The sequence below is a fragment of the Macaca mulatta genome, chromosome 1 (genome assembly GCF_049350105.2).
Source record: "Macaca mulatta isolate MMU2019108-1 chromosome 1, T2T-MMU8v2.0, whole genome shotgun sequence".
In the NCBI taxonomy this organism is placed as follows: Eukaryota; Metazoa; Chordata; class Mammalia; order Primates; family Cercopithecidae; genus Macaca; species Macaca mulatta.
The window spans coordinates 223,320,302-223,348,086 of NC_133406.1; the positions used below are offsets into that span (position 1 = coordinate 223,320,302).

At 54.8% G+C, this 27,785-nt stretch overlaps 1 protein-coding gene across 24 annotated transcripts in view; it reads right to left on the reverse strand.

Annotated features, from left to right (window-relative positions):
- Positions 1-27,785, reverse strand: part of ARHGEF10L (Rho guanine nucleotide exchange factor 10 like) — a 179,668-nt gene that overhangs the window by 19,984 nt on the left and 131,899 nt on the right. For all 24 annotated transcript variants that reach the window (XM_077972446.1, XM_077972391.1, XM_077972342.1 and 21 more), the window contains 4 exons: positions 23,511-23,597; positions 22,159-22,382; positions 18,985-19,139; positions 11,179-11,327 (listed from right to left, as the gene is read on the reverse strand). In XM_077972446.1, the coding sequence (XP_077828572.1) occupies positions 11,179-11,327; positions 18,985-19,139; positions 22,159-22,382; positions 23,511-23,597 (615 nt within the window). The remainder of the gene's footprint in view (positions 1-11,178; positions 11,328-18,984; positions 19,140-22,158; positions 22,383-23,510; positions 23,598-27,785) is intronic.

A 27,785-nucleotide genomic window follows, 5' to 3' on the forward strand; every position in this document is an offset into this window, starting at 1 on the left:
ACAGTGGTAAGGCAGAGGAAAGAACGCCTGTGTGTGCAAGAGGGTGCCAGTGAGCAGGCGCAGTCAGGGTTGTTTCTCTGGATACATTTAACATCTAGAAAGGGAAGCACTGAAGGCAAAATCAGGTCCCTGGCTGAGCCCCCAGCACACAGTAGGGGTTTGGTCACTATCAGCTCCTCACCTGATGTAAAGGGATTTCCTACACCCTGCTGATTGCAGGCACGCGACCACCCCTGCCCACCTCCTTTCCTTGGTCCTGCTCGCTCACTCAGCAAACCTCATGGAGCGTTCGTGCCTGCCAGGCCCTGAGGACACAGCATGGCCAGGGAGATGCTCAGAGTCCTGTTCCAGGCCCCAGGCGATTGAGGAGGGAGTGAGGACTAAGGGAGCCCAGAGGAGAACTAGTGGAGGTAGTTGGGCTCCTTGGAGAAAGGGGCAGGAAGTCAGTCACCACTAAGATTCTGCCCAATCAGAAGACAGCCTGAGGATCCCAGCAGAGAGAGCAGTGGGGGCAAAGGCCCGGGGAAATGGAGTGCCCAGGCAGAGCCTTTGGGGGACTGGGACCTGTCCAGTGGCCGGAGAAGGGGACCTCAAGGGATAGTGACCAAGTGCAGCCTGACTTTGGGCCACAGGCAGCCTGGATGGTTCTGATGCAGGTTCAGATGTGATAGGAGCAGTCAAGCCTCAGCATGAGCCCAGCAGTCAAGCCTCAGCATGAGGCCCAGAAAGTGTCTCCAGGCACTGGCTGTGGCTGCCCTGCTCTGCGCTGAGCTCTGCATAAGGGAGCCACGTGGAGCCTGCAGGCCTCGCCTGCATGATATTGAATGGTGGAATCCAGACACCTCACCTGGCCCTCCACCACCCCACACCTGTACCCATGCCTGCACCTACACCTGCACACAAACCTGTACCCACACCTGCACCCACACCTGCACCCACGCCCGCATCTAAACCTGCACACAAACCTGTACCCACACCTGCACCCACACCTGCACCTATACCTGCATCCACACCTGCACCCACGCCTGCACCCATGCCTGCACCTACACCTGCACACAAACCTGCACCCACACCTGCACCCACACCTGCACCCACACCTGCACCCACGCCTGCACCTACACCTGCACACAAACCTGCACCCACGCCTGCACCCACACCTGCACCCATACCTGCACCCATACCTGCACCCACACCTGCACCTACACCTGCACACAAACCTGTACCCACATCTGCATCCACACCTGCATCCACGCCTGCACCCACACCTGCACCCACGCCTGCACCCACACCTGCACCCATGCCTGTACCCACGCCTGCACCCACACCTGAACACACACCTGTACCCACACCTGCACCCACACCTACATACAACCTGCACCCACACCTGCACCCATATCTGCACAGTATCTGCTCAGCACCCATTTGCCTGTGCTTAGCCAGAGGGAACATCACCAACATCTTAAGGCTGAGACTCTAGGTTCCCCTTGATGACAGTGCAGGGGGGTGGGGAGGCCACAGGCAGAGATGGCTCAGCCAAGGTGGTTGCCCTGCTTCCCACATAGGCTGTGAGAACTGCAGAGAAGGATGGTTCTCAGTTTCCACAGGTAAATCCCCATCCAAGACTGCTGGGCAGTGGTGGCTGCATGAAAGGTCAGAAGTGGCCGGGCGCGGTGGCTCAAGCCTGTAATCCCAGCACTTTGGGAGGCCGAGGCGGGTGGATCACGAGGTCAGGAGATCGAGACTATCCTGGCTAACATGGTGAAACCCCGTCTCTACTAAAAATACAAAAAACTAGCCGGGCGTGGTGGCGGGCGCGTGTAGTCTCAGCTACTTGGGAGGCTGAGGCGGGAGAATGGCGTGAACCCGGGAGGCGGAGTTTGCAGTGAGCTGAGATCACGCCACTGCACTCCAGCCTGGGAGACGCAGCGAGACTCCGTCTCAAAAAAAAAAAAAAAAAAAAAAAGAAAGGTCAGAAGTGATGTGACCAAGACAAAGCTGGGACCAGCCCAGAACAGGTAGGGCTGGGAAGGGGGAGTGGGACAGCTGGGGTTTCCAGGCTTGATCAGAGCCCCAGCTCCCAAGTGGACCCTGCACAAAAGACTCAAGCCACAGTCAAGAACTTATATGATATAGACACGTGTTGCTTAATGACAGGAATAACGCCGTTCTGAGAAAGGCACCATTAGGCAATTTTGTCATCTGATCATAGAGTGAGCTTACACAAATCTAGGTGGTAAGGCCTACTGCACACCTAGGTTATGCTGTACAGCCTGTTGCTCCTAGGCCCCACACCTGTATAGCATGAGACTGTACTGAACACTGAAGGCAACTATAACACAATAGTATTTGCGAATCTGAACATATCTAAACATAGAAAAGGTACAGCAAAATACGGTATTGTAATCGTAAGGGACCATCATAATATGTGTGCTCTGTTGTTGACTGAAAGTCACTACGCAGCATGTGACTATATTAATATAACTGACCAATTTCCCTCCCTCTCACACGCATGCACAGGCATCAGCTCACGCTTCTCAGGGGCCCTCCCGCTGAATGCCCTCCAGGGAGCCTGGCCCACCACCAGCCCCACTCTCACTCCCCTCCTGGGTTCCTTCCTGGGCTCCTCGGATCAGTGGCAGATGTGTCTGCCCCATAGCTGGGCACATGTATGGGGCTGACCCGCATCCTCTCCTGTGGGTGAGGCTTCCTCATTGGGGCACCTGCTCTGCAGGACCTGTGCTGTCACTGGGCTGGTGTCACCACCCACTCTATGAAGCTCCCTTCTCTCCCCAGGTACCTGGGAGGAGCCAAGAGCCCGGTCTTCACCTGTGGTCAGCAACCCCCACCAGGGCCCACTAGTCGTGTGAACACTATGGGCCAAGAGTAGCTGGAGCCCTGGAAGGCTCAGAGTCAGGCAGAAGGGAAGAGCTGGCGTGGGAAAAAAGGGAGATTTGGGGGAGAATGAAAGCGAAGGAGAGAGAGAAGCCAAGTCAATGCCTGCACTTGCACTTCAGGACAATACAGAGAGAATGAGACCCTGGCCCTGCTCACAGATATTTTGCCATCTGGAAGGAGGAAGGTGTGGGCAGAGCACACCCACAAGACCCAGGGGAATACAGGGCCGACGAGGCAGAGGACGACAGACCAGGTGGGGGCTTCGGAATCAGAGGCACCCTGAGAACCTGGCTCCACCACTGTGTGGTCCTGGGCACCCTGAGCAAGTCCTGTGACCACAAGGATGCAACAACTGACATGTGGTGCTTCCTCCCACCAGGCACAGCCCTGGGATCTGCATGTACAGGAAGCTGCTTAGTCCTGGGGCAGGTTCTGTAATTATTCCCCATTTTACAGGAAGGAAACTGAGGTCATCAGTGGAAAGGCCAGCCAACCCAGCCCCTGAGCCCACACTGACCATCACCCAAGCCCACTCAGACAAGGTATGCAGGGGTAGCTGGGAATGCCTCCTGCAGAGGTTGCCTCCTGTGGACCCTCCCTGCAGCCCGGCTGCCAGGATCAGAGGACCATTGCTTAGCGGCCACTCTGCCTGAGTGTGCATTAGGCACTAACCTACACCCTCTGCACGTGTGACCTCATTCATTCTTCCCAACCACCCAGGGAGGGATCCTCCCTAATTACACCCAGGGCCTGGCCTCCACTGCGTTAAGCCCTCAGCCCAGCGGCTGACATTCAGCAGACCCATGTCCATGGCTCTATTTGTTCCTTGCCAAGTTCCAGAAGGACTGGGCAGTTGCCCCTTGGACATCTACCCTCCCCCTCTCCCTGCTGATGGGCTCAGAGGGGAGGTGGATGTGGAAGAGACACACGGAGTGGAGGGGAGGCGAGGATCAGGGGCTGGCTGCTGCCAGCTAAGACTGGGGGGTGACTCACAAGGACAGGACCGCCCCTGCTGTGCCAGCACCCCTTCCTCACCTCCCGTCCCATATGTCCTCTCCACGATGTCTGTTCGTCCGCCTTCCCTGTACCGGCTCCCTTTCTCCTCCAGGTTCCGTCCTGCTCCAGGTCAGGTTTCGTGAAGCCTGTTCCCTGAGCCATCAGCTCCCAACTGGTTTTTAAAATCACGAAATCTTTTCATCCCCTAAATCTTCTGGCTGGGGGAAAACCAAGTGCTAGACACAGGTAAGATGTGAGCTCCTCCAGGTGAGGAGAGAGGGGCCTGGAGGCTGACCCTCAGCCATCTACTGCCCCACAAGACATGCCTTGAGATGCTCTTCACCCCCTTTGGGCCCGACTTTGCAGCCAACCAACTTATTTCTGACCCCTCTACGGAGGAAGGCCCTATGGGGTCCCAAACGCACCCCTACCTCCCATGTGTCACAAATTTCCTGAAAGAGAATCCTGAACATCTAACTTCAAGCCTTCCTGATGCTGGAAAACGCTCGCCTTCCTTGTGAACTTGCTCTTGTCGGAGCCTCCTGGGAAGTCTCCACAATCTTTAGAAAATCCATTTCTCAAGTTTTGCTTGCCAACTTTTAATTTAAAAAACATAACAGGGTGACAACCACAATGACACACACATTAACAAAAAAAATTAAGACAAACTGCCGAGCAGAGCTGACTCCATGTGGTGATAGGACGCGAGACCCTGCACGCACTGGCGGTGGCCCAGACCCCGGGCACTCCTCCTCGGCAGCTCCTGGGCGCCGGGAGGGCCTGGTGCATCTTTTCACCCTCACGCCAATTTGCATACCATTACCCAAGAAGCCCTGCGCCTGGATTTCTCTTCTGCAAATTCCCACCCGTTTCGTGTCATAAATAAGATAGGAGACAGAAAACTAATACAGCCCAGTGATGCATTATTCATGCCACGTCACACTGGTATGATAGATTTACAACAGCTAATACATGCAAACTAAGTTTAGGCACTAAACATGAAAATTAAGGGTGGGGAAGGCGGCTGGGGGTGGGGGGGTGGGCAGGGGAAATCAAGGGTTGTTGGTGTCCAGGAGCCCAGAGAAGTTTCTTCTCTGTCATGCTTAAGGACAAAAAGCATGAGTGCCGGTATGAGAGACCAGTGCAGAGGTACCAGCAGGAGGCGTCAGACGCAGAGCAGATTGCTGACAGCACGCACTTCACGAAGCACCTTCATGCTCCGAAGCTGGTTAAAACCAAGCCGGTCGGCTGTTCCGCAATGCCCCCACCGCACTTGGGGAAACACCACAGACAGAGCCCATCTCCCTAAGGGCTGCCCTTCTGGCCTTAACCACCCTTTACTGAGCACCTGCTCTGTGTCAGACCTGGCCTTGGGCCATGGGGATACGATGGTAACAATGGGAGCCAGTCAGGCCCGGTCCCACCCTACACAGCTTCGGTCTGGTTAATCCCATAACCGGCCCCAGGATGTCAGCACGTAGCTGTGGTGTGTGTAGGAGGTGAAATGGTCCAGACAGGCTTCTCCAAGGATGGGGAGCCTGGGTCTAATGGGGGAGGGGCTACCCCAGTTAATCCCACCACAGCCATGCATGGCAGGAGCCGGGCCTGGGGTCCAAATGCTGATGCCACTCGCCCCGAGTTCCAGCACTTTCCAGGCAGGACCCAGGCCTGCGCTTCTTGGAACTGCACCACGAAGGCTGAAAATCTGCTTGGGGGAAGGGGGTTGCCATAGAAACACCGCAAGGCTGGCGTGGGGGCAGGTCCAGGCAGGGCTCTCACCCTCAAGTGACACAGTTGTCCATCTGTCCCTGGCTGCCATCCAGGCAGGGACTATCCCCACTGGCCACAGACCCTCTGGACAAGCCCCTTCTGTGAATTCCTCCCTCCCCTCTCTTGGGAGGGGCCTCCCTGCCCTACTTCCTTGAAGGCACAGTTCTTCCCAGGACACTTCCCTAACTGCCCCAGCGCAGAAAGAATGCCTAACCCCCCAAATCTCACCTTCCTGGAGTCCTGCGAGGGCCCTGCGACCGCCCTGCAGAGGCAGCTCTACCTTGGAGGAGGAAGGTGCCGGCACACTCACCCCTAACTGGCTGAGAGGCTACACCGTGCCCGGCCCTGGGACTCACTGGTTAACAAGGCAGTGAGGCGCCGTTTCCATGGTGCTTACATCCCAGTGGTGCAGACGGACAACTGCATTCAAGGAGATAATTGCAGAAAGTGACCAACACTCTGAAGACAATAAAGCCGGGTGATGTGCTGAGACCATAAAGGGGTAGGGATGACTCAGCTGGAGCAGTCAGGGTGGCTTCACTGATGAGGCGGCAGTTAAGCCGAGACCCAAGCTACAGAGGAGCCACACAGGAGGGGAGCAGCGCTCCAGGCAGAGGGAACAACAGAGGTGAAGGCCTGGTGGTGGGAAGGAGCTTGGCCTGGTGGTGGGAAGGGGCCAGCATGGCTGCAGACTGAAAGCAAAAGGGCCTGGCCTTTAGTCCACACCCCCATCTATAAAATGGGCCCAGTGGGTCACTCCTCAGCCTTGAGGAGATCCAATAGCATAATGTGTATTCACAGCCCAGCTGGGTCCCCAATACCCCACCCTGTCACTACTGTTGTCCTCCCACAGGCCAGGGTGGCAGAGACCCCAGCCCACACCTTGTCAGGGAGCAGCCTTGAGGGCACCGGCCCTCCACGCAGCAGAGCACACCCCGTGTGCCTCAGGCCTGCTATCAGCCTGTTCCCAATAAGTTCTTTTAAATTAAGATGCAACAATCATCCCACAGCCGGCTTCCCCCTCCAGCAATCGGTTAAAATGAACTCCAGACGACTGGATTAGACTTTGAAGGCGGTGTGATCTAGATCATGAACGCACAGGACGCGGTGTTGACACGGGCCCCGGTGAGCGACATTATTATTTACCAGGCCTCGCTTCTGCCTCTGCTGGGATCAAGGAGCTGAATAAGCAGTTGGTGGGCAAGCGTAAAACCCACAGACCGACCGCGGGTGCCAGCTCTGCAGGGGATGGTGGCATGAAACAGGTCAAGGCGGCCCAGCAGGGACCAGCTGGACAAGGCGCGGAGTCCAGGCCACATGGGCCTCAGGGAGGCAGTCCTCAGCTCAGGCGCCCCACCCCTGGAGGCCATCTGGCCACTCGAAGGCTGCTGCTGGCCTGGGCGTTGCTCGCGGTGCTTTCTTCTGGCCAGAACATCACTTCCCCCTTCCTTCATAGTCACACACCAACTCACCTGCATAGCTGAGCCCGGGGATCCTGACCTCCAGACAACCGTCTCCTGCTCCTGTCCTGCCTCCGGCTGGGTCTGGCACCCCTCTCGCCTCCCCCGGGATCCCGCCTACCCTGGGCTTTCCCTGTCCCTGGTCTCACAACACTGGGCAGCAGCTGACAGTCCCAGCTCTGTCTCTGCACACTGGACTCCGAGCTCCTGGACTGCTGAGCCCACCTTGCTCATTTCTGTGCCTCCAGCACCTCACACAGAAGGCCTGGAATTGGGAGCCCCTGCTAGGTGCCAGTGATCCAGGCACTGTGGAAACAAAGATGAACACAACACAGTCCTCAGCCCGGAAGGCGTGCTCATGGAAACAAGAGGAGCTCCCGGGAGTTACATCTGACATGGACAGAAAGCTTTGGAGGCCCAGGCAGTCCAAAGGAAACTGAGCCTTCTGCCTACCAAGGTGGATGAGTTAAGCACAGGGGTTCAGAATGCCTGTGTTCAAATACCAACCCTGCCTCTTCTAGCTGTGTGACCTTGGGCAAGTTACTTAACCTCTCTGTGCCTCTGTTTCATCTGTAAAGTGGGAATAATAGTATTCATCTGAAAGCGTGATTTGAGGATTAAATGAGATCCTACAGGAAAAGTGCAAAACTTATTTCTGGTCCAAAGGAATTGCTCAATATACATTGGTTTGGATTACTTCCTGAGGGTGGGAGGAATCAGAAAAGCCCCTTAGAGGTAACACAGTCCTAGATTAAGCCCCTGTGTTTTCACATTTGGTCCTGGGCCATGCCAGCCACACCCTCGGCCAAAACACATGCCTGAATCTCCTGGCTTGGAGCATTGAACAGCTCCAAGAATCTCAAACCCCATAGGCGGTTTTCTCAAGCCTAGGGCAGATTCTGCCGCATGGCTGCCAGCAAGGAATGCCCTTCCTCTGAAGGTAGGCATTCTGCTGCAGACATCGCACGCGAGGCACAGCCCACAGGTGCTGAGCCCTAGGCACACGTATGAGACCACAGCCAGTGAGGGAGCAGCAGCAGCCCAGGCTTCAGGCGGCTCCCCCAGGCCTGGCTGGCCATGCAGTGGCAACTGTGGTGAGCGTGGAGCTGGGCAGCCCAGGAGCAGGTCAAGCAGTCGTTAGCAGCAACCAGACGGAGCCATTTCCAGATCTCCAGCGCCAAGGTGGAGCCGGCTTCCCCCTGTATTCCAAGCAGCAGGAGCATGGCCTTATTAAATATGCATGGCGATCACCTTGTTACTGTGCCGAGTGATTGTATGTACTGAAGGCAAGCTGCCCGCGCCGCGCAGCGAACAGAAACTTTTCCATTTTCCCGGTTGTGGACAGGGGCGCGTGCTGGCCTCTGCTGCAGGGGGTCCCTGGCCACCCCTTCCTCCATCTCGCCTCCCTCCAGTCAGCAGCCCTCCTGATGCCCCCTGAGGTATGCAAAGCAGGTGAAAGGCCATATTGATCTAAGGGTCTAAAGACTCTTCTTTAGAGCAGCTGACCCAGAACTAATCTTAAATAATCACAGCCTCAGGCTGTAGCCTGGTGGCCACTGGGGCCCCAGGGATGGTCACGCCAGAGCTGAGCTCTGTGGGCTGGGAGTGGACTGCACTATGGCTGGCAAGGGGCAAAAACAGGTGAGAGCCAGGCAAGGCCTGACCCGGGCCCCTGTCCTTCCCTTCACCATCTGTCCCATGCTCCTGGACAGCTGTCGGCAGGAGGAAGGCTGTCTTCCGGTGAGGCGAGAGGATGGCAGACCTGCAGGGTGGGCTCCATGCCCCACACCCACTGACGACACTGACCCCGGGAGCAGCTTGATTTTCCAAATCAACAACATACACAGCAGTGCAGATTTAAGATGGGTAAATTATTACAATGACAGCAAATAATGTTCATCCAGCCCTCCCCCTTTCACTTGAATGTCCTCAGTTTGTCCTCCTGCTAACTCCCCACTGGTACTGCTACCATCCCATTTTACAGATGAAATAACTGAGGCCCAGGAAGGCTCCATGTCTTATTCAAGGTCACGTCGCTTGGCAGGGGCACAGCTAGGGTCCCGTCTGAAGCAGCCTGCTCTCCAACTGCACACCTCTAAGGGGACAGGGTGCCAGCTACCCAGAGTTGGAAGTGGCCGGGACACAGGCAGGGGGGTTGCTGTCTTCAGTGATGCCTCCCCAGTCCTCCCCACTCCTGAAGTCTCAAGTGCTCCTGAGCTGCCGGAGAGCCTGGGAGGAGCTCCACAGGCCCAGCTCACAGGGGCAGCTCTGTGCCCTGGGGCCCTGCCACTCACATCTCCCCCGCCAGCAGGTCCCTCCTGTCTAAGGAGCTGGGCTGGGTAACTCCACCTCCCCTTCCCAGCACCCAGGAAGAGCCACTGATCAGTTACCTCCCAGGCTGCCACTGGCCGGGTACCATGGCTCCCAAGCATCATCTTACTCCTTGAGAGATAGTTAATTTTATGTGTCAACTTGACTGGGCCACGGGAGCCCAGATATGTGGTTAAACGTGGCTCTGGGTGTGTCTGTGAGGGTGTCTCCGGATGAGATTAGCATCTGAACGGTAGGCTTAGTCATGCACACGGCCCTCCCTGTGTGGGCAGGCCTCACCCAATCTGCTGAAGCCTGAATGGAAAAGGCTGAGGGGGAGAATTCGCTCCCTGCCTGACTACCTTCCACTGGTTCTTTCCTGCCTTCAGAATCACGCTGAAGCATCAGCTCTTTTGAGTCTCAGGTCTGCCAGCTTTTGAACCGGAAGGCACACCACCAGCTCGCAGGTTTCCAGGCCTCCGTATTCACACTGAACTATGCCGGCAGCTTGCCTGTGTCTCCAGCGTGCTGTCCATAGATGCTGGGGCTTTGCTGCCTCCACCACCCCATAAGCCGACTCTCTATAAATGAATCTCTTCCTATGTACGTGTGTATACATATACATGCACATACACACACTCACATATGTCCCATTGGTTCTGTTCCTCTGGAGAACCCTGACTGATACAGTAAGGAAAAGGATTCCAGGAATGGGACGCTTATTCCCATTACAGACTAGAAGCCTCGTGCTCCCATGGGGGCCAGCACAGAGGCCCCAGGTGTAAGCCACAGAACTGAAAGACAATCTGGTTGGTTTGGCTCCAACAAGCCAGGGAAAGAAGCGGGCCACATCCCTGAGACTCAGCCCCCAGTCTCAGAGCTCATTCATAAGGCCTCATGCCTCAGTTTTCCCCTTTGTCAAATGAGAGTTGTGTCATCTGGAGCCCAGCCCTGATCATCTGTGCTCTTAAGATCCCAGGACTCCACTTAGTGTTTCTGCTGTTGAGTAGCTGATTTACAGCTGCATGAGAGACAACTAGGTAGGCAAATGAAGACGCCCCTCATGAGGAAGCACCCTGGGAGGATTCCACTCCAGGCCAGGTGGCGACTCATTGCAATCGATAGTCCAAACAAATCAAACATCACCAAAATGCCTCTTGGGGAACCACGCTAGGTCTTCCGCCCAGGATGGACTGCAGGTGTGGTCAGGTAAGCGGGCAGTGCTGTTGATCAGAGACAGGCATGGGCCTAGGCTGAGCCAGGGACGAGCCCCCCAGACCAGTCCCTCATCCTGGGGGCCAAGGCGTGGGCGGTGCTGGAAACAGGGCAAGGCAGGACCCAGGCAGCCTCTCCCTCCATGTGGTTTGAAGAGCCCAGCGGATGGCTGTATCCACCCTGGCCACACCCTCAGCATGGCCCGGGCTCCGTGGGTACAAGTCCTGGCTATCAGTCCAAGGACAGGGACCCCAGTCCCACTTCCACAAGCAGCAGCCAACACAACTCAGGATCCAGGCCACAGTGCAGTGCAGCTGGGCGCTTTCTGCTCTCGGTAGCCTTGGCGATGTGTGGCAGAGGAAGAGATCAGGCCCAATTGGGACCTTGGCCCCCTCTGCTTCCAGACAAACTCTGCCCAATCGATCCCTGAGATGCCACTGGGAGCTGAAAGCAGTGCCAGGGTGGACGTAAGAAAGGGTCAGCAAAAGGGACGCAGGCCTCCAGGGCCACAAGCCAAAGGATAGGGCAGTACCTGAGGCTGGAGGGTGGTGGCTTCCAGGACAGAGACCCGGGGCCCACAGCTGGCCCACACAGCATCCTCCAGGCTCAACAGGGTGCGGACAGGCCCAGGCCCCACAGTCAGGCACACGGGAGGGCTCTCCAGGTCCCACAGGACACCTCCTGCAGGGAGAGAGGGGAGGCAGGTCAGGCGCCAGGAGTGGCAAGCAGGTCCCCCAGGAACGCAGGCCAGCAGCAGGGGGCTCAGCGGGGCCCCACACACCCTCTCCCCGCACTCCAGGGCCTTTCGCTCTCCATCCAGCTGGATGGTGGCTGTCCCCATCTGCCTCCGACTCCCACCATTCATTTCCCACACCCGGCCACACCTACTCTCAGATTCGTCCCTTCCCTCCTCCCTCCCTCCATTCTCTTTCCCCCTTCCCTTCCCTGCCTCTCTCTCTCTTTCCCTCTCTCCCATTCGTGTAGTAAGCACCTACTCCACACCAGGCCATGCACTGGGTGCTGGGAAGACAGAAAGGAATCAGACACAGGCCCCACCCTCAAGGAAGCCCTTCACTGGTCAGAGCAACCAACAGGTTAATCAACAGTTATCACATGACATGCCAAGCACAAATGAGCAGGCCCGCACCAGGGTCTGGAGAACTGCTGAGATGGACGGAGCTAATTCTGCCCTGGAGGAAATCCGGTAGGCTTCTCAGAAGAGGCAGCATGATATGGTGGAAAGTGTCCTGGACCCAGAGTCGGGAGACTTGGGGTCTAGCCCTGGTTCTGCCACTACTAACTTGCTAAGGACCTTGAGCACATCTCTACCCTTCAAGAGGCCTTGGTTTCCCCATGTGTAAAATGGGGTGGGGAGTTGACAAGATTGTCTCTGAAGACTTTTCCGACGCTGTAGCTTATCCAGACTGAATCTTGATTTCTCATGAATCTTCTGGCCAACTCCAAGGCACTTCTGTCAAATTACCAAGATCTCTTCCTCCTCCAGAAACACTGCTGCTACCAGGTGAGGTAGAGGTTGTTTTTTGTTTGTTTATTTATTTGTTTTTTCTTTGAGACAGAGTCTCACTCTGTCTCCCAAGCTGGATTGCAGTGGCACAATCTTGGCTCACTGCACGCTCTGCCTCCCCGGATTCCAGCGATTCTCTTGCCTCAGCCTCCGAAGTAACTGAGATTATAGGTGCCCACCACCATGCCCGGTTAATTTAAAGTAGACATAGGGTTTCGCCATGTTGGCCAGGCTGGTCTCGAACTCCTGACTTCAAGTGATCCACCTGCCTCGGCCTCCCAAAGTTCTGGGATTACAGGCATGAGCCACTGCGCCTGATCCAGAGGATGTTCTGAGAGACAATAAATCTCCAGTCTGTCATCCCTGAAAACCAAACAGACCTAGGAACCTGGCCCAAGCCAGGTCCTCCCCTCCCCCGGGATGCTGAGCTCACCCAAGAACCATTTTCTCTGGCAACCAAGCAGTGCGTGCCGAGATTGTTTTTTCTCAGAAGTCACACCCGATGCCACACAGAACCCTGGTGGCTGCCCTGTCTTGTCAGGGTGCCAGGTAGGTAAAGAGAGTTGAAGGGGAAGCTGGGGCCCAGCCTGGAGCAGCCTGGGCCATGGCACACTCTGGAGAGAGAGGCAGCAGTGGTGGGGACTGAGAGACAGGACACAGCCAGCTGTGAGCCTGCCAATGCCCTGCTACCCCACCTGGCCTCCGCTGGGTCCCTGATACAGAGCAGCCCATCACAGGCAGACCCTTCCCCTCTGAGCCAGCTGCTTGGTGGCACGATGGGGCACAGCTGTCTCCAAAGCTTGAAGAGCCGCAGGGTACGTGACGGAAGCCACTGCTGGGGTGTGGTCAGAAGAGCCAAACTAGATTCCCACCCCCTCCCCGTCCTTCCCTACCGTACCCTGTCTTATCCCATGCTTTTCCTGGTCCCAGTTTTCCCTCCCTCCCCTCCTCTTTCCCATCTATAAAACAGGTTCCCCTTCTGCCCTTATGCCCTACTTAAAATGGGCAGACTCCAAGCTCAGCTAAGAGGCAGGGGAACAAGGACTCCCCTCGACTTCCAGGCACACAGAGCGCTCTGCCCAGCCAGCCAGCGTGAGCACAAGGGAAGCAGTCAGAGCAGGGCAGTCCTCAGCCCCAGAGCTTCTGTGTGAACTGGGACAGGGGGCTTCGCCTCTCTGGACCTCAGTTTCCCTCATCTGCACACTGGGCATGATAACCACACCTGCACTTCTCCGGATGTTGCAGGGAGTCAATAAAATATGCAAGAATATTTATCTGGGCACACAGTCAGGAGCCCTGACAGCAGTTCTTACACAGAGTTCTGTATCCGCACACCAGGCCCTCCTTCCTTGAATTACTTCCTTAACTCCCAGCAAGCCTGTGTGGTAGATACTATTATTATCCCTGTTCATAACAGAGACAACTGAGACATAGCAAGTTTAAATAACTACGCCAATTCACTCAGCTACAAAGGAGTCTATGCTCGTGGCTCTTACTGTTTGATGTCATTTGCCACAACACAACAGTGTGTGGAAGCAAGTGTTGAATCCACTTAACCAACGTGACAGCAGTGACCTGTGGAGCTAAGACCTTGCACAATGGGTTTTGAGCTTGGCTCTGTCTGACTCTGGGCCTGGCCTGCTTCTCCAACCACACTACCCTCTCAGGTTTCTGAAGGGCTGTGCAGCTGGGCCTGGTGTCCAGGAGGGGCGAGTGACCTGAAGGCGGCCAGGCCTCCACCAGGGCTGGAGCCAAGAAAATGCAAGGCTTTGAGCACCCCCCAGTGGCCAGAGGTGAGTAGTGTTCGTGGCTGGAAGCTGGAGTCTAATTAGGCTGCTATGGCTGAGATGGGGGCTGGGACCCCTCCCAGGGACAAAGCAGCTAGGGATGGTGAGGAAACACCTCCCAAAACTGGAAAGTGAGGTTCTATCCAGCAGTGATAGCCACCGGAGCCCCTGCATCCACTCCCCCGGAACAGAGCCTCGTTGTGGCAGCCTAGGGTAGGAGCTAGGGTCAAACCCTGAGGACTACATGAATGCCGTTCCTGCATTTGCGGGGAGTCTCCAGAAATCCTCTAAGAAGTCCTGACTCCAGGGCAGAATGATGAACTGTGATGAAATTTAATAATGCTTATACTGTTAGATCAAAAAGCTCACAAAGGCCGGGTACGGTGGCTCACACCTGTAATCCCAACACTTCGGGAGGCCGAGGCAGGTGGATCACCTGAGGTGGCGAGTTCAAGACCAGCCTGGCCAACATGGTGAAACCCTGTCACTACTAAAAATTAAAAAATTAGCTGGGCATGGTGGTGTGCACCTGTAATCCCAGCTACTTGGGAGACTGAGGCAGGAGAATTGCTTGAACCCGGGAGGCAGAGGTTGCAGTGGAGCGCCACTGCACTCTAGCCCGGGCGATAGAGTGAGACTCTGTCTCCAAAAAAAAAAAAAAAAAAAAAAAGCTCATAAAGGACACTGGACAGGAGTCCCTCATTAGAGGGCCCATGGTGGGATCCTGAACAAGAGACTTCCCCTTGCGGGGACTCAGTTTTCCCATCTGCACCATGAGGACAAAACTTGGTCCTCTGAGATTCTTTCCAGCTCTCATACACGGTGATTCTGAGATCACAAACCCAATTGCTGTGAGCTCTGATGAGAGCTGCCCCTGCCTGATGGCAGCCCCGCACTTTCCACCCCTCCTCATCTTCCCCTCCAGTGGCTGTGTGTATGCACACACATGTTCTGGAACACAGGCCCACACGCACACACCTGCCCCTGCGTGACAGCCCATTCATCTGGCCCCGGCACCAGCTCTCGCAGCCAGCGCAAGGGAGATGAAGGTCCTGTCTCAGCAAAGGCAGCTTCAGGAGGCTGGCATCCCTCCTCTCCCAGCCCGCAGTGGAGAAAGCCCTCGGGTCTCCCTCAGGGGTCAAGATTGTGCTGCAGCCAGAAAGCAGGTCCCAGAGTGAGTCATCACAGCTGAGAGGGGCCCAAAGGGCAGCCCCTCCTGGGCGACAGTAAATAGTGACTGTGATGATGATGACTGTGATAAAGGGACACGTGGGAGGCGCCAATCCTCCAGGCTCTGTCGTGGCATTCATGGGAATTGCCATGTCTACCCTTCACAACTATTCTATGAAGTGGGGCTGCCCACACCCCCATTTCACGGGTGAGGAAACTGAGGATTAGAGGGCAAAGCAAAGGCCCAACCTCTCGCAGTGGGAACTCAATCCCAGCAGCCTGATGCCCAACCCATCCCTCACCCATTATGCCATGTACCTCCTCAAGACGGGACTCCAAACCACGGCACCAGTGCCCAACCAGGGATACTCCAGCATCCCCACCCAAGGCCTGGCAATGCCCCTGTATCACGGGAGAGCCCAGGTAGCACGCAGGCAAGGACAGTGGCCACCTGGCTCAGCTCCGGGCCCCAGCACCCTGCTGTGTGCCTGACACTTCAGGGGCACTGGCTTATTGAGCAAATGAATGAGCGATACAATGAATGAGAACAAGCAGATGCTCCTGAGGGCAGCAGAGTGACTGCCATGGCCACACTGCTCTCGCCTCAGTTTCCCCATCTCTCAGCTGCAGGTGGGACTCTGAGGCTCTGCCAGTCCATTCCTCCACGTGGCCTGGTCACTCTGGAGTCTGGACAGTCAACCTTCAGCTACTGGTTCTGTAGGTTCTGTCCTACAGACCTATTTGTGTCTGGTCCTGTCCTTCTCCAATAAGCCAAAGCATGGCCAGGAATGCCAGTTTTAGCAGGAATGCCAGTCTTGGTCTCAGCCTAACCCAGCAGGACAGTGACCATGTGACTTCAAACACCAGCAAATACTTCATGGAGTACCTGCTTCTGGATGGAGATGAGGGGTCTAGATTTTCACAATCCCTGGACCCTCCACACCACCAGGGCCGCCACAGTGGGTTCTGAGGTTGATACAGAGCCTGCCAGGTTGATGCAGGTGCAGTTCCAAGCACTGGCTCTGCCGCTGGGATGGGTGGGGGTATCTGAGGGGTATCCAAGGCCTCAGTGAATCTGGATGAGGGCCAAGCTGATGCCAGTCCCACAGCTGGTCACAGACCAGGAGGATGATTCCAGACCCGGCTGCATGTAATCCAGGTAGAAGGTGATGGAGGCGAATCCCACCCACCCCATACCGTGTAGCAGGTCCTGAGAACCCAGCTGCCTGCCTGGGCCACCTCTGAAAGATAACACCGGGTACGGGTGGGGATACCAGGTAAGGCAAGCCCTTTCTCAGGGGCCTCTTGGCCACAGCCAAACTGGACACCCAGAGAGAGCATGACCACCAAATTCTCCTGTCCAGGTGGCTGCCTCCAGCCTCTCAGCCAGCCAACCTGCCTCCCCTCCTGTCTACCAGCCAGAGAGAGCCCAGTGCTCAGCCACCTCTAACATGCCTCTCTACTCCCTGACACACTGAGACAAGTTGGAGGCCCTCACAAACAGCTCTGTCTGCCCCTGGCTCACGCCTAGTGCCACTTCATCTTCCAGTTGTCCAGCAAAACAGCCTCCTCTCCGGCTTCCCCCACCAGATCAAGCATTCTCCTGCCTTCGGGCCTTTGCATGTACTGTTCCCTCTGCTGAGAACACCATTCCCCCAACTCTCCACTTGCCTGACTTCTTAAGATCTTAGCCTCAGGATCCCCCTCCTCAGGGAGGCCTTTGCGGCACACCCCGCCCCATACTTGGGTAGTGAGGCTGTCACACAACACTCATTCCTTCCCGTAGGGGCCCTCGGCACCATGTATAATCTTATACCTCTGTTTGTTTACTAACCGATTCTCTCTCCCTCTATAGACTGTAAGCTCCATGAGGGCAGGCAGTCTGTCCATTTTGCTTGCCACTGTGTCCATGGCATATAGTATGTTCTCAGTAAGCATTTGGTGTACACATGTTTGCAAGGCAGGAAAGCTGGTAGAACATCTCAGCCTTCAGGCCTCATGGCCTCCACTCTACCTGGACAAGCCAAAGCCCCCTCACATCTGCAGAGAGCTCTAGTCTGGGAGGCAGGGTACTGGGTGCAGGTTCAGCTCAGTCAGGGGGCTCTGGACAGTCTGCTCCCATCCAGAAAATGAGGGCGTGGGGTTCAATGGTCCCCAGTGGCCCTTTTGGTCCTGACAAACTAACAGCTCCAACCCCAGGCTAGAAGCCAATGGGTAGACCCCAAGCCCCCGTGTTTTGGGGTGAACTGTGGCCCCTCATCTGTATGTTAAGGTCCCAGCACCCAGTACCTCAGAATGTAACCTCCTTGGGAAGTAAGGTCACTGCAGATGTAATTAGTTAAGATGAGTTAATACTAGAGAGGAACAGGTCCCTAATCCAATATTATCCGTGTCCTCATAAAAAAGGGAAATTTGCACACCGACACACAGCCAGGGAGAACACCACGCAGAAGTTGAAGTTCTGCAGCCATAGGCAAGGAAACACCTGAAGCAGCTGGGAGCAAGGCCCTTCCCTAGTGCCTACTGAGGGCACATGACCCATCCAAACATGGACCCCTGGGTTCCAGCCTCTAGGATACGCGACTCTACATATCTGCCATTTGTGGTCCTGGTCAGGGCAGCCTCGCCTCCTTCCAACCCAGGTGTCCAAACTGGCGAATTGAGCAGTAAGAGGGAACAGGCCAAAGGCGACCCAAGCTGGGGACCAGGGTGCCAGGGCGGCACAGGCCGGGCTCACAGTGTTCCGTGGGAGCCGGTCGGGAGTGGTCCCTCTAGAACTCCTCATGCGTCTCTGCAGATCTGAGCCCGTATTTACATTCACACGCACACTCGGTCTGACGGTGAGAAGGGTTTTTTCCCTCCCTCTTCCCCCTTTAATTAAAAACTATAAATGCCTTATCAAAAGCTAATTAAAAATACCAACACAGTGCCAAGTGGCAAAAAAAAAAAAAAAAAAATTTAGCTCAGTACAAATATCCGTTTATTACCCTGCAACAGGCTGTGATGACGCAGCAACCATAGCCTGGCGGGCGGAAAAGGCAGGGGAGAAGAGACGCCATGGGCCTTCAGGCTCCTCTGTCCCTTCCGGGGGACTGGGGGTGGCTACACTCTCCGCTCAGTCCCCTTCATCAAATCGGGGCTGAACAAGCCCAGGGGATGGGGACCACAGCAATCCACATGGCTGGGGAGAAGGCGCGTTCGGTCCCCAGTCAGCATCATCTCAGTAAAGCAAAGGAAATTCTTAAGGGGTGCATGAAAATTAAGATAACGTGCATGCATTAAGCACTTTACCCCTGCCCTGGAGCACAGCAGCCCAAACATGGCCCTCCTGCCCTCCTGACATCGTAACCTGTGCTAGGGATGACTCAATAAAACAACCCAGACGGAAATATTTGACTCCACTGAGTGCGCCCTGGGCCTGGCCCTGTGCTTTGCCCTAATGGAGTTGTCTAACCCTCCAGGACCCATGAGCAGTGGGCGCTGCCCTTATTCTCATGAAGAGCCCCAGGCACCAAAGAAGGGAGACCATGCAGCAAGGGATACAGCTGTCATCGGGCAAAGCCTGAACGGGAAGCCAGGTCCCTCCGACCTGCGAGTACCTCTCTTATCCGCTAGAGTCTCCTGCCAACAGGTTTCACTGCCCACATGGTAGTGAGCACCCTATTCCAGCAAGTATTCACGTATGGAGGGGCCACCCATTGAACCCCAGTGGGGCTCAGGGATCTCCAAATGCCCTCAGCACTAAGATTTCCCAATTCATCCCTGCCCCGCCTCCTGTATCCTCTCTTGGTAGAGAATCTGGCACCCAGCTGGCATCCAGAACTGCCCCCCTTCCCCCATTTCCCCCAGTCCTCACCGCTGGTCCGAGGGTAGGCAGCAAGGGTCCCATCCTGCAGGCCAGCGAGCAGGTGGAAGGGGCTGTGTCGCAGGCAGAGCACAGGCTGCAGACCTGGGCTCCTGCAGGTCGCCAGGCACTGGGTGCCAGTGTCCACACTGCCATAGAGCAGGATGCTGCAGAGAGAGGTCGGAGAAGCAGTCTGAGCAGTCTGAGTGACACACTGAGCACTCCCACCCGCTCACTGCCCCCATGCCCTCCTAGGGAGAGGGCCCCAGGGAGCTGCTCCCTCTAAGCCATGCCTTTCTGCTGTGTGGCCAGGCCATAGCTCCACCATGCGGGAGCTCGCTTTTCCATGGTTTTCTGGAATGGTACCCTCCCTGACCTCTGTCATGAAGAGGACTCAGGGAGGCTCCAGAGGCAGCACAGTAAAGGTGCTGAGAGAGCTATTTTCAGAGTCACATGGACCTGAGTTCGAATCCAGACGTGCCACTTTCCAGTCTGACAGACCCTGGACTGCTAAGCCTCAGTTCTCTCTGTAAAATGGGGCAACGATGCCTACTTCACCACCATAAAAGGAACAAAGTACTGACACATGCTACACAGAAGGATCCTGTAGGTGTGATGCTAAGAGAAGCAGACAGGAAAAGCCACATAGCGTCTGAGTCCATTTACATGAAACATACATAGCGTGTGAGTCATTCACATGAAACATACATAGTGTGAGCCCATTCACATGAAATATACTAGTATGCAAGTCATTCACATGAAATGTACATAGCGTGTGAGTCATTCACATGAAACATACAGTGTCATTCACATGAAACGTACATAGTGTGTGAGTCATTCACATGAAACATACATAGTGTGAGCCCATTCACATGAAATATACTAGTATGCAAGTCATTCACATGAAATGTACATAGCGTGTGAGTCATTCACATGAAACATACAGTGTCATTCACATGAAACGTACATAGTGTGTGAGTCATTCACATGAAATGTACATAGTGTGTGTCATTCACATGAAATGTACATAGCGTGTGAGTCATTCACATGAAATGTACATAGTGTGTGACAATCACATGAAACATACATAGTATGAGTCCATTCACATGAAATGTACTAATGTGCAAGTCATTCACATGAAATGTACATAGTATGTGAGTCATTCACATGAAACGCACAGTGTGTGTCATTCACATGAAATGTACATAGCACATGAGTCATTCACATGAAATGTATATAGCATGTGAGTCATTCACATGAAATGTACACAGTATGTGGCAACCACATGAAGCATACATAGTGTGAGTCCATGCATATGAAATGTACCCAGTGTGAGTCATTCACATAAAATATACATAGTGTGAGTCATTCACATGAAATGCACAGTGTGTCACTCACATGAAACATGCAGTGTGAGTCCATTCACATGAAATGTACATAGTGCATGAGTCATTCACACGAAATGTACGTAGCATGTGAGTCATTCACATGAAATGTACATAGCATGTGAGTCATTCACATGAAACATACACAGTGTGTGTCATTCACATGAAATGTACACAGTGTGTGGCAATCACATGAAACATACATAGTGTGAGTCCATTCACATGAAATGTACTAGCGTGCAAGTCATTCACATGAAATGTACATAGTGAGTCATTCACATGAAATGTACAGTGTGTCATTCACATGAAATGTACATAGCACGTGAGTCATTCACATGAAATGTACACAGTGTGTGTCATTCACATGAAATGTACATAGCATGTGAGTCATTCACATGAAATGTATATAGTGTGGCAATCACATGAAATGTACATAGCGTGTGAGTCATTCACATGAAATGTACAGTGTGTCACTCACATGAAACTTGCACAGTGTGAGTCCATTCACATGAAATGTACATAGCACGTGAGTCATTCACTTGAAACATATGTAGTGTGAGTCCATTAACATGAAATGTACTTGGAGTATGAGCCATTTACATGGAACATACATAGTGTGTGAGTCCATTTATACAGTGTCCTGAGGAGACAAACCCATAGAGACAGAAAGTAGATTAGTGGTTTCTGGGGTGGGGGTGGGGAGCAGGAGAATGGAGGGAGATTATTTAATGAACATGTGGGTTCTTTAGGGGGTAAAAAGAAAGGTCTGGAAGGCCCCTCCTAGGTCCAGGCCCTGGCTGGGCCCTTGGCTGTAGGCCAAGCCTGGACTGTGCGGAGCTTAGAGTGGCTCCCAGTTGACTTCAGTAACCTTGGCTTTTGCTCCTTACTCGGTTTCCTTGTGTGGGAAAGGGGAGGGAACGACCTCCGCATTACAGAGGAGTGGCTATGAGGCTCACCTCTGAGCAGCACACAGTAGGTGCTCAGGAAACATGCTCTCATCTCATCTCCTTCTCTCTAGGAGGGGTGGAGTGCACAGAGACGCAGGGAGGACAGGACACAGCAGTGCCAGGCCCTAGACTTCCCGGGGCACGGCCCCGCTCAGATCTTCACTGATCCTCACCTTCACCTCCCTGTGCACAGGATGAACATTCCCTCTCCCTTTCCGCTACGGGAGGTGGTCTACCCACCCTGCACAGGCCACAGCTTGCCCTGAGCCTCCTTGCTTTGAGTCAGGGTTTTGCTGACTCACAAAGCCCCAGACGTCTTACAGAGGGCAGCCCTCTCTGCCAGTAGTAACCTCTTGACCTGGAAATACCCTGGAACCCTCACCCTGCCCAGCAAGGCGAATGGGGGCCACATATGGTGAACATTCAATGACAGCTAAGTGAACTGAAGGCCTCATGTGGCTGTGTCTCGGTGGGCTCTCACGGCAGCCCTGCATGGGGGGATTCTGGTCCCCACTTTACGGATGAGAAACTGAGGTTCAGAGAGGTTAAATGAGTGCCCAGGACCCAGAGCAAGGAAGTGGGTGAGCTGAAATTCAAACCCAGGTCTGGCTGACAGCAGAGCCAGCATCCACCTCCACCAGCCATGCTGCCTGGGAGGAGCCAGGCAACTGCACTGCAGGCAGCTCCCAACACTTCGGCGGCCACACTGGGCAGCTCTGGTGCCTACCTTCCTGGAGACCAGGGGCAGAGAATGTTGGCAGGCAACAGGCAGATCTGGAAAGCTACAGGAACAGCCCCCACCCAGTGCCCAGCCCTGCAGAGGCTGCTCTCACCCCTCCTTCTGGGCCCCTCACCTGCCATCCTGGAGCCCGAGGCAGATGGTTGGATGCACTGCGGCCGAGGGGTCAGCAGCTGTCCGGCTCTCATCTCTGCTCTCCGCCTCCTCCTCCAATTCTGGGATGTACTCCATGCAGAGCACAGGGGCTGCCAGTGGGAAGGACTTGACGGTGCGGGGCGAGGGCCGGTTCAAGGAAAAGATTTCCACCTGGCCCCCTGCACCTTCCTGTCCACCCCCGACCTGGGAGCAGAGACCCAGAGAGGCCATCAGGTGGGAACCACAAGAGGGAGCAGAGGAGGACCTGCTTTCCCAAGGACCCCATCCTTTAAGAGACACATCCCTTCTCCTGCCCACACGCTCCTGCGGTCACAAAGGTCATTTACCCCCAGCTGCCATGGCAACAAGTTAGCTTCAGGGCCCATAGGAAATCAGGTAAGGAGCTAAGGTGGGCTAAATACTCAGTCAGCTTTCTATTTCCTCCTCTGCAGGGTGCATTTCAACCAATATAAAGTAAACATCTACTCCATCCCTTTAAAATGCCCTTCTCTGTGTTGACCATTGTTTTACCTCTGTGTCTAGCATATGATAGATACATACTCAACATATTGTTGTTGGATGGATGGATAGATGGATGGATGGATGGATGGGTGGACAGATGATAGACAGATAGATGGAAGGCTGTATAGGTGAATGAATGGATGGGTGGGTGGATGGGTGGATGGACAGATAAATAAATTGATGGATTAAATATATATTCTTGTTGGATGGATAAATTGATAGGTAGGTGGGTGGGTAGATGGATAGATGGATAGGTGGGTGGATAGATGGATGGATGATGGATGGATGGATATACCATGTGCTAGATCCTGGGGAAACGATGAGGAACAAATCACTCTCAGACGGCGAGCAGCAATGAGAGCACACAATTTGCAGCACAAGGAATATGGTGGAGGGTACCTCACTTGAATCAAGGGAGGCTTTGCCAGGAAGCCCAAGGATAGAAAGGTGGGCTGGAATGTCTGCATGAGTAGGGCACTAGCCAGCCCTGCCTCCTGACTCCAGGGGCGAAGATCCTGAGACCCAGGCCCTCTGCACAGCTCCCCCTTTCACTTCCTTCTCAGCCCTGTCACCATTTGCAAAAGGCACACTCTCTTATTAGCTCCCTGGTTTTCTGTTGCCCCAGATGAGGTTGCACCTCCCAACTCCATATACAGTGCCTGGCACCAGAGGTTCCCAGGAAGACCTTGCTGGATGAAGCTGCATGAGATGAGGCAGGCAGCTGCTGTCTCCAGCACCCCCTCCCAGGTACTGCTCTTCCTACTCCCGTCCTGAGGCCAGAATGCCCAGCTGGGCAGTGGGGTGACTCACCCAGAGGTAGCCCTGTGGAAGGGAGGTGCTGACCGCTGAGAAGCCCAGCAGGGGACAGTTGACAGGACTGTGGACCAGGGCCCCAAGCTGCAGAGACAGAAATGGTACATGTGAGGTTAATCGTCAAGGTGCCCAGATGCCAATATTTGGCAGATTCCTGGGCCCCATCCAACTCTCCCTGGATTAGAATCCCTGTGGGTGGAGACCAGGAAAGCAACATGCTTCACAAGTGCCTGCTTCTCCAGGCAGTTCCTACACGCTCACACTTGTTTTTCCTCTCCTAGAACCTCCCGGCTAGAAGAGGCCTGCAGAAGGCTCTGTATCAGCCCAGGGTCTCTGAAACTGAGCAGCTTCCAGATACGGTTTCTTGAAAGCCACTAATGCCCACCCCTCCTTATTCTACAGACGGGGAAACGAGGGTCACAGAGGGCAGGTGACTGCCCTAGACCACAGGGGAGGTGAGTGGCAGGGCTGGGCAGCTTGTGAGGGCCACGCACAGAAACCAGGGCTCAGCCTGTCACCGCTATCACCAGTAACCACCTTCCGCCTACTCCCCCTGAATCAGCTGCCCCAGACCCCATGTTGGGTGGCCTCTTTCTGAGGCCTGTCTCCTGAGCTAGACCTGGCCAGTCCCTCTCTCTGGCCAGGACAGCAATTCTAGGAAATGGCCTGACCCACTCATGGGCCACATTGAAAGAGAAGACAGAGTGGAGACAGCGCTTGGCTGGAGGGAGGATGCAGCCGACCACTGGGCCCTTTTCCAGGCAGCTGCTGCCCTCTGCTGGTGCTGAAGGCCCCAGCCGTCCCTGGACCCATTGTTAGAATATTCTAACAAAATTTCTAATGGCCATGGGCGAGGGCCCTAAGAGGTCACCTCATCCAGCCTCCTCATTTAGCAGATGCCAACTTAAAGGTCAGAGGGAGGCGTGCCTGGCTCAAGGTCACACAGCATGTTAGTGGCAGAGTCAGGGCTAGAATTCAAACCTTCTACTCCTGGTTCAGGTCTCTTTCTATTCTGGTTGAATTTTACCCCAGAAGCCTGGCTGCACGCCAGAGGCCTCGGCACTCTGGGACCCCAGTTCTGCCTGCTGAAAACATGGGTCCCCACATTCAGAGCAGGGGGCTTCACAAAGCTTGGCCTCCGGGCTCCGTCTTCTCTGCTTCCTGGTGGCTGCATCTAGCTGAGGGTGCACACCCTTTCTGCTGGGCTGATGCTCTCTCTCTGCTCCCTTGGTGGAAAGAAGGCCACAGCAGCCCCTGCTCGGGCATTTCCATGGCAACTCCAGTGGGCCCTGATGTCAGCTGAGTCAACAGAGCCAGGTTGAAGATGGTGGGAAAAACTCAAATGGCTCCTTCATGGGCAAGGCCCTGGCCCTAAATGTCTTGCCTATGCCAGGAAGCTGGGAAGTCAAGGTACCCTATGTAGAAGAGAAGAGGGGAGCACAAGGCTGTGAAGGGAAGCAGCTTCAGGTACAGCCAACCTGGCTCCAGCTCCAGCTCAGTGGTTACCATCTGGATGGTACTGAACAAATCAGGTCCTCACCTACAGAGCAGAGACCCTGAAATCTCTCAGGATGGCCGTGGGGACTGGAGAGGGAAAGTGTAAAGTACCCGGCCCAGGGCCAGGTACCCAGTTACCCCACAGCTGCTAAGGCTTACCAAGGGCCTCCCATGGGATATTCTAGCACTTCACACACCTTAGCTCATTTCATCACCGCAGCAAGGCTATGAGGGCGGAGCTATCACGGATGAGCAGAAGACAGGGTACATGGCCAACAGCAGTTCTGGCTGAGGTTGGTGAAGGTCAAGACACAGCCCAATGGGCTGGTGCTTTGGCCTAAGCAAGCCTGGCCACAGACTCCCTGTGGGTCTGGGCTCCCAAGATGCTTGAGTTTTAAAGCATCTCAGAGCAGGCAGCACCCCCAGCCCCATCCCCAAAGCCCTGTCCCCGGGCAGGCTCTGAGACTGACAGTCAAGGAAACGGGTTTGTGCTGAGCCCTCCCTGCCCACCTGCTGCCCTTCCAGGGAGAACATTCCCCCTTGGATGGAGCCAGGGCTCCAAGAAGAACTTTCAACACCCCAGCAGTCAGGCCTTCAGAAATGCCACAGAACAGACTCCGGTGTCCTTTCCTTCCTGGGGACCAAGGTGTCCTCAGGTGTTCGCTTCCATTTCTTGAGCCCTGAGCGCACCCCATGCAACTGGCTAAGCACCTGACCCAAATTGTATCCTTTAATCCTCATGGTGACCCAGTCAGGGAGGTGCTGTGACCACCCCAGTTTAAGATACCATGAGCTGAGGCAGCATTCCTGATGTCACACTGTTGGGACTCAATCCAAGGCAGGTGGCCCCTGCTGATGCTTTTTCACGCCCCCGGCCGATTCCCTTGAGTCAGAAGGCCTTGGTGTGGCCCAGTGTGGGTAGCGGCCACTGTCAGCACAGACGAGAGACCTACTCCTGCCTCCCGCCCCAACACCCCGGTCCCTTGAAGGAAAGAGCCCAACACACCCTCGTTCACTGGTACAAGAGTACTGACCCTGTCTACACTGTGGCCAGCAACTCCCTCTGCCCAGCCCAAGCCCTCCCTAGACAAATAGTCTGGACCACTGGTTGCCATGAGGTCAGCCAGAGCTGGAGTCACCCCTGCCCCAGGACCACCTGGAAACGTGGTGTGCTGGAAGGGGACCTGGGCAGCGGTTCACACACTCACATCTGTTTCTACAGTAATTGGACAGGGCCTTGGAACTCCAAGGCCCTAATTCATCAGGCTGCCAGCACACAGCTGATGGGGCACATGTGTCTGGACTGGCGGGGGGTGGGGTAGGGTGTGGGCAGAGTGGGATGGCAATTTGAGGCCTAGCAAGTGTGGTCAGACAGGCTCTGCTCTGGCTTCTGGGAGCTCCACAGGCCCCTTACCACAGAGAGTCACTTGCCGCCCTCCACTAGCCCTGGCGCTCCTCAGGAGACAGTGAGCTGGGGCCAGCAGGACTGAGGCTTCTGGCCTACCTATTCCTGGGCCCTGAGAGCTCACACTGAGGAGGTTCGTGGGCCCTGGTTCCCCAGGTTTGAGGTGGCAGAGCCTCCCCACCTGGATGGGGGTTTCTTTTGGGGAGGCCCTGGAGGCAGTGGCCAGTCTGTGACTCCACCACTGGGGTCTGATCTGTCAGGGCTCAGCCTGCATCCTGTGCTCTCAAGAGACCCAAGGCCCTAAGGGATACAGGAGAATCCAATGCCCATCATAAAAGTCACCCAGGGCCAGCCTTCTGCAGGGATGCCCTAAGGCCAAGCTGGCCGCAGGCACAGTGGGCCCTGCTACTCCCCACTCCATGGTCGCTGCCTCCAGCCCAAGGCCCCAGGGCCCACAAGTAACCCCCAATCTGGCATACCCCATCTATCACCAGTTAAGCCAGTCCCACCCCAACATATCCCCAACGTGTTCCCACCTCCCTTGCCCAAGGCCTCCACCAGGGCTGGGGCACTGATGATAGACAGGGCACCTAGCTGGGGTACAAAATTTAAAAGGGCACCAAAAACGCAGTCACAAAAAATATAGAGAGAGAGACAGAGTAAGGCAAATCAATATTAATGCAAAAAATCCACAATGAATAATTACTTAAAAGTTTAAATACAGACAAAACTTCACCCTACACTTGTACAACCCTGGCTCACTCGCCTCACCCTAATCCTGGCCCTTTGTGTATCAAGAGACAAAAAGAGTGACCAAACCACAAGCAGAAATTTGCTGATTTGGTTACATTTAAGCACTGCATTAAAACCGTATTTATTTTAATTATTGAGATTTTTGACATCTGCTGGAATTTTGTGCCTGAGGCAAGGATGCCTTACTCCAGTCACAGCCCTGGCCTCCGCCCACGTCAAGTCTTGTCACGTCTCAGCAGGATCCTGAGCTGAGCTCTGAGCTGCTCCCTCTATATCCATTCTTTTTTTTTTTTTTTGAGACAGGGGCTCACTGTGTCACCCAGGCTGGAATGCAGTGGCACGATTTCGGTTCACTGCAACTTCTGCCTCCCAGGTTCAAGTGATTTTTCCACCTCAGCCTCTCCAGTAGCTGGGACTACAGGTGTGCACCACCAAGCTCAGCTAATTTTTGTATTTTTGGTAGAGACAGGGTTTCACCTTGTTTGCCAGGCTGGTCTCGAACTCCTGACCTCAAGTGATCCACCTGCCTTGGCCTCCCAAAATGCTGGGATTACAGACATGAGCCACCCCACCCAGCCGACATCCATTCCTTTTGTATTATTTACTTATTTATTTGA